Source organism: Ciona intestinalis, unplaced genomic scaffold (genome assembly GCF_000224145.3).
Source record: "Ciona intestinalis unplaced genomic scaffold, KH HT000421.1, whole genome shotgun sequence".
NCBI classification, from domain to species: Eukaryota; Metazoa; Chordata; class Ascidiacea; order Phlebobranchia; family Cionidae; genus Ciona; species Ciona intestinalis.
In genome coordinates this window covers 1-8,533 of record NW_004190742.1, presented here as the reverse complement: position 1 = coordinate 8,533, position 8,533 = coordinate 1, and the positions used below count along the sequence as shown (strand labels likewise).

Genomic DNA, 8,533 nt, shown 5'->3' with positions numbered 1-8,533 from the left:
TATGGTACTTGTAAGAATACGGTTATATAAATCTAAAAATGTTCTTTGTTTACTACCATATTGGACGAGCAAATAGAATGAACATGTGTCCCATCTTCCCCCACCCTACTATATATAGTGTGGCTTGTTCAAATTATCAGCCATATATAAAAAAACTTTTATAAAATCCCCCAAAAACAATCCCCCATAAAGTAACATATGCAGTAACTCGTAAGCTGGCACGAGGTGTATTAACACCGGTGTTATGGCGATTTTCATTTCCCGACCACACAAGGATAAATTCATTCGTTCAGGGTGCTTTACCTGTATAGCATAACTGCACTGTGAACTTGCGCTAAAACTCATAAGCATTAAACGTTGCAAGAAACATTTAGGTTTTTGTGCAATTTTAGGTAATATTATAAATCAATAGGCCTACTATAAATAAATGAATGAAATTTTTCATCTTTTCGGTCACGATAACGAAGAACAAGAGATTTGGCAAATGCGAAAATGGGTAGTAACGGTAAAACAACAGTTGTTAAAACACGCTTATTGATAAAAAAAAGAAATAATGTTTTGGATAAAAAGGCGTGACCACTACACTCTACAAACGAATGTTTTTATCAGAAGCTTCTGTTGTTTTATTGCTATATCCTAGCTTTTTATTTTAACTATTTTTCAGCGAAGTAAAACTTAATATTAATATTTTATTTATTTCAAGACCCTTTAAACTATATTAATTCAATGCCATTTTATAACTTAATAAAAATTACATAACAACTTGCCTTTACTTTAGAAAAATTTGAAATATATATTAAACACAGATACAATGGATGTTCAATCATGGGGAAAGCACTGAATTTGCAGGAAAAGCAATTTCTCATCTTTTACTTGGTAATTATTTAATTATACTTTACTACAAAAAAATATGGGTGTATGTGTCCCAGTGGTTTATTTTGAGTAGTCCGAATATTCAGCCATACATAAAATAATAAAAATATCAAAAAAATTAATCACTCGCAAAGTTACATATGCGGTTACTTATGAGGTGTATAAAAACAAAAGACCTATATTATAAAAGCTTCAGTATACTGGCTATAAGGGGATAAATAAGTTAGATACATTCCTGCTACCTTAGTTTTCATGTTATATTTTCCAAGTTCTATCTATTCGAATTTAAGTGTAAAGTCTCCATGCAAAACCATATCCAAACTGAATGTATACAACCTAAAATATGCAGTATTTTTCATTAATTTCATCTTACCCAGCCTAACTTAAAGGAAATATTTAAACTAATACGTTTCTTGTATACCCAGACAAAGACATAATGAACAGAAGCGGACAGATTTTGCTGACAACTGATCTTTCGAGTGAATTCAACTTTAAAGACATAGACGGTATGTTTATTAATCTAGACACCTCATGCTCACTGCCAAGTTATAGCAAGGATGTCTGCTTATATGCCTATGATAGCACAGGTGTTTTCATGGGTTCAAGGCTCATCACTGCCATTATTGTAAGTGTATGTGTCTTTAGGCAAGACACTTAACAGCATTTGCTTCAACCCAGTGGTTACTAATTGGTTGTCCAAATTACCAGCCATACATAAAATGAAAAAAAAATGAAAAAATTTACCTACCAGATAACATACACGGTAACTCGTAAGCTGACACGAGGTGTATGAAACAGAACACCTGTGTTTAATGACTGTCGTTTTCCAGCCACCTGGGGATTAACTAAGTTACAATTATTTAACTTAATAATACCACTAATATTAATAATTACCGACGCAGGTTCTTACCCAGTAAGTATGAGAAGTTTCAAGACTATGTTTGCTGGAACTGGAAATCTTTCAATGGTTCCCTACATCCCTGGGTGGCTGAAGATACCTTTTTGGATTTACCGTATTTTACTTCCAATGTCAAAACTCCCAACGCCCCCTAAAAATGAAAGCAAATACCAATGATTTTAAAATTCAGACTCTGCTTTATTAATCACATAGAGCTTGTTATTGTAAGCGCTTAGGAGTCAGGTTAATTTTTTGATGCACAAAAATTGAATCATAAAAAATGAAAGCAAATACCAATGACCATGAAAGTCTACCGTATCAATCACATAGAACTTGCTGTAAGCTTATTTGATTATGATATTTTATTGTTACCATAATGCCTTTAATAATAAAGAGAACCTATTGATAGACGGGCCCTTATATACAATTTCTAGGTAATGAGCATTTCAAAGAAAACATCATCAGCAAAGTAAAGCAATAGACACAAGTGTACAAGAGTTAATCAGTAACAGTAGTTCGCAGACCGCCAATGTCAACAGTTAATATATGCACTAAGCAGTTATCATTTGTCAGTGGTCATGATTTAGGCATTTTATCAAAGCATGTATGACGAAATCTTAATATAGAAGTCATAACTGTGATAAAGGTTATGTAAGAAATTCAAGCGTCACAAATAAATAAATGTCACTTCTTAAAACTAGCAAGTTTTCTCTAGAAACATTTAAGAGTTAAAACTTAAGAACTGCAGAAATGTTTGGTTTGTAGTTATTAACAAAGGTAAACAAAACTAAGGTAAAGTGTTTATTTAAAAAGGTTTCTTTTTGAGCAAATATGCCTAACTTGAAAGGTAAAGTATGTCTTGTTACTGGAGCATCAAGAGGCATAGGAAAAGGGATAGCTCTTCAATTGATAACTAATGGAGCAACTTGTTACATCACAGGAAGAGATATTGCTAAGTTGGAAGCTGTTAAAGCTGAGGTGGGTAACTGTTCATATAATATACAGTGGTGCAGCCAAAGACATATTTGGGTTATAGAATGACTCTGAATTATATCTCAGGTTCTAGCCTGTTCCCTTGTAGGGAAATATAATAGCACAAACTCAAACTGTGGTATTCTGGTCAAGTTTATCTGATCAGAACAGTTAATAGGTAACATAACTATCCTTGCAGGCCAAACACAGAGGTGCAGAAGGTAAATGCATCCCAGTTCAATGTGATCACAGCAAAGATGAAGAGATTAAGAAGCTATTCGAACAAATTTCAAATGAACAAAATGGAATATTGGATTTGTTGGTTAACAATGCTTATTCTGCTGTCACAGTAAGCTATTTAACAATCTTGTTTAAAAAATATTTCTATAACTTAATAAATGATTTCATTTGTAAAATCTTTTTGTTACTATTTTAGGGATTTACTTAACAATGTATTGCTAGCCAAATTTTGGTGTTTACTTTCTTTTCATTTTTTGTAGTTTGTATTCGGAAACACAAAAACAAACTTTTGGGATCAGCCAATAGATTCTTGGGATATTGTCAACAATGTTGGCTTAAGGTAATGAAAAATATATAGTCAAATACAGCTAACATATATACAAAATATAACGTTAATAATGAATCTAGCATGATATTTTTAACTTTTCTGGACAACAATAATAATTAAAAATTATAAAACACCAACAAAAATATAAAATCTTTGGGTAAACGTTCTGAAAAGATCACTGGATCAGGTATATGTTACTCACTTTGCAAGCAGTGCAAAGATACTTGACTTGAATACTTGGTTAAAATAAGTCATGTAACAAGTAGTTTTAAGCCATATATACCCATTTGTGTTAATTCTCTAACTGTTTATAGAAAAAGTGTGGGTTGGTGATAAGACTTGTCTCAAACTTAATATAAAGTATAACATCCCTGTTGTACTAACCCCACAGAAACCACTATCTCTGCACTGTATATGCTTCAAGAATGATGATCAAACAACGACAAGGTCTCATTATAAACATGACTTCTTCTGGTGCGATTCAACCATTATTCACTCCAGTATATGGGATCGGTAAAGCAGCGGTATGTCAACTGAAAGTATTCAAACCAATTTAAATGAGATTAGGAATAGTAACATTCATTTTGTCTTAAACAAATAAGGGAAAAGCATTGTGCTTTTTCAAAATAATGAGATTTTTAAATGACTATTCTTCCCTTGCAGAAAAAAAATCTTTACTTTGCAGATAGACAGAATGGTAGCAGACTGTGCTACAGAGCTTAAGAAATACAATGTAGCTTTTCTATCATTGTGTCCAGGACCTGTGAAAACTGAACTGCTGCTTGGAGATACAGGAAAAATGATTGAACAGGTAAAATGACCAGCTAATAAGCTGTTCTCATATAACACTGTTTGACTTCAATTAAAACAAATTTGAGAAGATAGTTAATGAAATATAGAACAAAAAATGGATATGTAAAAATGATTTTTCAGATTAAACAACCTATTAAAAGTTGTGCAGGTTTTGTGGGGTTGATTTTGAATAAATTATGTTTATTTACAGCATCAGGTGATACTAGATTGGGGAGAGACACCAGAGTTTAGTGGAAAGGCTGTATCCTATCTGATATGTGGTTTGTTAGTGTTAAAGTATTACTATTATTGTAAAATTTAACTTTAAAAGGTTGTTTAAAATATGGAAATGAAGTTTGAGATAACATCTAATATGTTTCAGATGAGAATATAATGAGAAGAAGTGGCCAAGTTTGGATGACAACTGACATTGCTGATGAACATGGCTACACAGATATAGATGGTTTGTTTATGACCAACTTAACCCACTACTAAGAGTTATACGTTTTGTTTTTCGCCAGCAAACCTTTGCATTTTGAAAATTTATATTAGATGTATTGTTCGACCAAAAGTTACTGAAGAGAATAATACCTTCTTAAGTCCTATCCTAATGAGATAGTTGTTGTAGAAAACTGCTGAAAATGCTAAGTTTCCAATCTAAGCCCTATATTGGCACTAATAAATGACAGAATTTCTTAGATTAGCATAAATTTCTTTAACCCAGCAGTCTCTTAGAATATATAGAGTCTCAACCTTACAAAGAAAACACATAGGCATCATCCAAATATTAACACAGACATTTTACACAGGTAACGCTGTTGTTTCAATGAGGAGTTTCAAACTAATGTTTGCTTTGTCACCTTTGAAATCAATTGCAGGATTTATTCCACGATGTCTAAAGCTTCCATATTGGTTGTATAAGATGCTTTTATCTCTGTCCACCCCACAAGAAGAAAAAAAGAAGAGCAAATATGAATAAACTTAAATCAGTGAATAGTTCAAATGTATAACAGACACATATGCCATGTACTTTATACAATACAAGTCCCTTTAAATGGTATCAAGTAAGCCACAAAATGGTGTATGAAGTAGAACACATGTGTTATAACGACTGGCGATTCTCACCATGCGAGGATAAATAAGTTTTTATTCATTCTTTTAGGTCAGAACTTATACATTATATTATAATACTGCATTATTGTTTGTTTTTAAGTCACACATTTGTAAAATTATGACATTCTATTGTACCTACGTTGTTATTTTTATATTGTATATTGAGATGCAGTTAGGATGTTTACATATATGTTTTATGTGTTAAAATTACATCACAATCATCTGAGATTCAGTATTTTTAAATTGAGATACTTGTATTTAAGTTTTAGAAAATGAGTATGACTTATGATAAATTCCGCAAATCTGACCCTGATCTGATGTTCATATAGTTGAACGATTCTTTTATAGTGAAATACAGTAATGATCTGGTGCTACGAAAACGTAACAGATACAACATTCTAGTTAATCAGTAACAGAAGATTGAAGACCGCCAATGTCAACATTCTCTTTCAATAAGGGTATCAAAAAGTTGTCACGTTTTACTTGTCATTTTGTTAGAAGTAATAGAAGTATCATGAATGAGCTCACTGAAAGGAAATACTAAGGTATTATAGGAAATAATTAAACTTAACCATTGAAACTGTACAGAACTTGCAGCATTGATTGATTAGCAATTCTCAATAAAGTTAAATTAAGAACACACACAACTCGTTACAGCTGGGAAAAAATAAAATTTGTTTTTTAGCAGTCTTAAATATGCCTAACTTGAAAGGTAAAGTATGTCTTGTTACTGGAGCATCAAGAGGCATAGGAAAAGGGATAGCTCTTCAATTGATAACTAATGGAGCCACTTGTTACATCACAGGAAGAGATATTGCTAAGTTGGAAGATGTTAAAGCAGAGGTAAGAGATTATTCATATAAAATGTGTAGCCAGGGATAGAATTTGAATAATAAGCCAACTTAGGCCTATATATTAGGTCTAACGTAGTGGGCCCAGAATAGGTGCCACATTAAACAGTGTCACTCTGGTCACCTGAATTTAACCCAGTCAGGAGACTAAAGGGTTAACAATGCTACCTTGTAGGCCAAACACAGAGGTGCAGAAGGTAAATGCATCCCAGTTCAATGTGATCACAGCAAAGATGAAGAAATTAAGAAATTATTCGAACAAATTTCAAACGAACAAAATGGAACATTGGATTTGTTGGTTAACAATGCTTATTCTGCTGTTACAGTAAGTAACATAATGTTATTGTTTATAAACTTCGTGTTTTTATCATTTAAAATTGATTTGATTTATGTGCCTAAAATCTTTATATACTACTTTATAAAGTCTCCCACGTTTAATTGTCCGGCAAAATTGTGTAATTTTAACTGCCTAAAACTAAGGTTTTAAAGTGATTTTTGGAAAGCAATTTTTACATCTAGGTTATTTTTTGTGATGTGTCGTGTTTTGTTTAGAGTTTTATGTTATTTTTATTGCAGTTTGTTTTTGGATACACAAAAACGAATTTCTGGGATCAGCCAATAGATTCATGGGATATTGTCAACAATGTTGGCTTAAGGTAAAGAATTAAATTTACTCAAATACAGCTATAATATACAAACTGTAACTTGTGTGATAAACACTGTATAAGAATAAGCAACCTAAAAATGAGACACTGCTCTAGAATTTTAAACTTATTGGTACTTTAAACTTTATACAGTATAAAGTATTAAACATATGTTTTACTTGTCTTAACAGAAACCACTATCTCTGCACTGTATATGCTTCAAGAATGATGGTCAAACAACGACAAGGTCTTATTATAAACGTCAGCTCTGCTGGTGCTGTTGCACCGTTTCTCACTCCGTTGTATGGGATTGGAAAAGCTGCGGTATGTAAATTTAAACATATGTTTTTTTACACATGGTTTTAATAGATACTTAAGATCAAATTTGGTTTATAGGAACATAACCACTTTGATTAATGTATTTTTAGGTGTTTTTTAACGCTCATACTTTTCAGAAAGACAGAATGGTAGCAGACTGTGCTACAGAGCTTAAGAAATACAACGTAGGATTTATTTCTTTGTGGCCTGGACCTGTAAAAACTGAACTGCTTCTTGGAGACACAAGGAAAACGTTTGAAAGTGTAAAATAATTGACTTTTTTGCATGTACTTCTATACATCAAATTTAAACATTACATATTTTTGAATGAACTTTTTAATTTGATTATAAGTGGAAAATGATTTCGCATATCTAACAATTAAAAAAAAAATTGGTGGGTGGATCAGTATACATATTTAACTTTGTGTTTTTGTGATTTAGGTGCTTTTTAAAATATTATTTTTGTTTTTGTTGGGGTAGGGGCACTGCAATATATAAATTGCTCGAACGCAAAAAGTGGTTTGTTTATATAAATGTTTGTTTTACAGCATGAAACAATAATAAAGTACGGAGAGACACCGGAGTTCAGTGGAATGGCTGTATCCCATCTTTTATGTGGTTTGTTATTACATTGGAATAGATATTAAACTAGACTAACTTCATAATAATTAAACATAAAAAGCTTGTTCGTCTGGTAGGTGTAGCGACCATGCTTATTTTCTTCTAATAAAATTCATATATGTTTTTAACTGTAAGCGTGTNTTAACAACTGTTGTTTTGTCGCTATATTCTGTCGTTTTGTTTAAAATATTTCTAATCTTTGCTACCGTAATCGAAGAGACAAATAAAGTTATTATTATTATTATTTTTATACTTTTTAAGATGGGAATAAACTATAGATAACAGTTTTTGTTTTTCAGATAAGAACATACTTAAAAGAACTGGTCAAGTTTATTTATCAGCTGACATTGCTTCTGAATATGGCTACACAGATATTGAAGGTCAGATTTTTTGCAACTAACTTTGAACTGGGAGATAAATATGTACGAGGGGGGAATTTAATTTAGGTTTAGTCCAATATTTGTGCACAATTTTGAAGTAAAATCTACCAAAAAGTTGCTTTAACAGTTAAATGGATTTAAACGTCCGCGCAAAACCTAAAGTTTCTGATCTGGTTACTGGTTAGTAACTGGAATGTTATTTGTGTAAAGAATTGGTGCTGGTTAAAAATATGCTTCCCCACACCATTCGCTAACCCCTAATACCAAACTTATTAGCTTGTTTTGATATTTTGCTTTGTCATTTTGTCTTTTTCGACCCTTTAAATATTTTTCAATATTCTCTACAATATTCAAAAAGACAAATTAAACTTATTTATTCTAATGTTACTTGTGGGTTCTTCACTAGTACTATAATAACCTTAAGAATTTACTCACAGGGAATTCACCTCCTTCAATGAGAAGTTTTAAACTCATGGTTGCCATGTCACCTCTCAAATCATTTG

General features: G+C 31.8%; 3 protein-coding genes and 1 long non-coding RNA gene across 5 annotated transcripts; 3 read left to right on the top strand and 1 right to left on the bottom strand.

Moving 5' to 3' along the window:
- Positions 1 to 806: 806 nt before the first annotated feature.
- Positions 807 to 2,179, top strand: LOC100175726 (dehydrogenase/reductase SDR family member 1; the record flags this gene model as incomplete). Its single annotated transcript, XM_002130990.3, is given in 3 exon segments — positions 807 to 876; positions 1,299 to 1,379; positions 1,776 to 2,179. Coding segments are annotated over 3 exon segments (324 nt in total), but the record flags the coding sequence as incomplete, so codon positions are not given.
- A 28-nt stretch (positions 2,180 to 2,207) lies between these two features.
- On the top strand, positions 2,208 to 5,523 carry LOC100178045 (dehydrogenase/reductase SDR family member 1-like). 2 transcript variants are annotated; one of them, XM_009860382.3, is made up of 8 exons: positions 2,208 to 2,749; positions 2,943 to 3,092; positions 3,244 to 3,323; positions 3,703 to 3,835; positions 3,997 to 4,122; positions 4,315 to 4,384; positions 4,486 to 4,566; positions 4,913 to 5,455. In XM_009860382.3, exons 1-8 carry the CDS (start codon positions 2,603 to 2,605, stop codon positions 5,080 to 5,082), a joined length of 957 nt encoding a protein of 318 aa, XP_009858684.1. In that variant the 5' UTR covers positions 2,208 to 2,602; the 3' UTR covers positions 5,083 to 5,455. The 2 variants fall into 2 exon arrangements, with proteins under 2 accessions (XP_009858684.1, XP_026695378.1); XM_026839577.1 differs by having other exon boundaries at positions 2,210 to 2,749; positions 4,982 to 5,523.
- Positions 5,524 to 5,863: 340 nt separating this feature from the next.
- LOC100185925 (dehydrogenase/reductase SDR family member 1-like) lies at positions 5,864 to 8,053 on the top strand. Its single transcript, XM_026839578.1, has 7 exons — positions 5,864 to 6,059; positions 6,243 to 6,392; positions 6,644 to 6,723; positions 6,903 to 7,035; positions 7,167 to 7,292; positions 7,578 to 7,647; positions 7,950 to 8,053. The coding sequence occupies exons 1-7, from the start codon at positions 5,913 to 5,915 to the stop codon at positions 8,048 to 8,050; spliced, it is 807 nt and encodes a 268-aa protein (XP_026695379.1). The 5' UTR covers positions 5,864 to 5,912; the 3' UTR covers positions 8,051 to 8,053.
- Positions 7,962 to 8,529, bottom strand: LOC113475416. The gene is made up of 2 exons (XR_003397175.1): positions 8,466 to 8,529; positions 7,962 to 8,057 (listed from the first exon to the last, which is right to left on the bottom strand). It is a non-coding gene; the product is annotated as an uncharacterized LOC113475416 (long non-coding RNA).
- Positions 8,530 to 8,533: the final 4 nt, after the last annotated feature.

Bases quoted from the DNA above. Each gene is read 5' to 3' on its own strand.
- LOC100178045 (XM_009860382.3), top strand. From the start codon at position 2,603: ATGCCTAACTTGAAAGGTAAAGTATGTCTTGTTACTGGAGCATCAAGA. The intron at 4,123-4,314 runs GTAAAATGACCA...GTTTATTTACAG, and splicing joins CAGGAAAAATGATTGAACAG to CATCAGGTGATACTAGATTG. The intron at 4,567-4,912 runs GTTTGTTTATGA...CATTTTACACAG, and splicing joins TGGCTACACAGATATAGATG to GTAACGCTGTTGTTTCAATG.
- LOC100185925 (XM_026839578.1), top strand. From the start codon at position 5,913: ATGCCTAACTTGAAAGGTAAAGTATGTCTTGTTACTGGAGCATCAAGA. The intron at 6,724-6,902 runs GTAAAGAATTAA...TTGTCTTAACAG, and splicing joins GTCAACAATGTTGGCTTAAG to AAACCACTATCTCTGCACTG. The intron at 7,036-7,166 runs GTATGTAAATTT...CATACTTTTCAG, and splicing joins ATGGGATTGGAAAAGCTGCG to AAAGACAGAATGGTAGCAGA.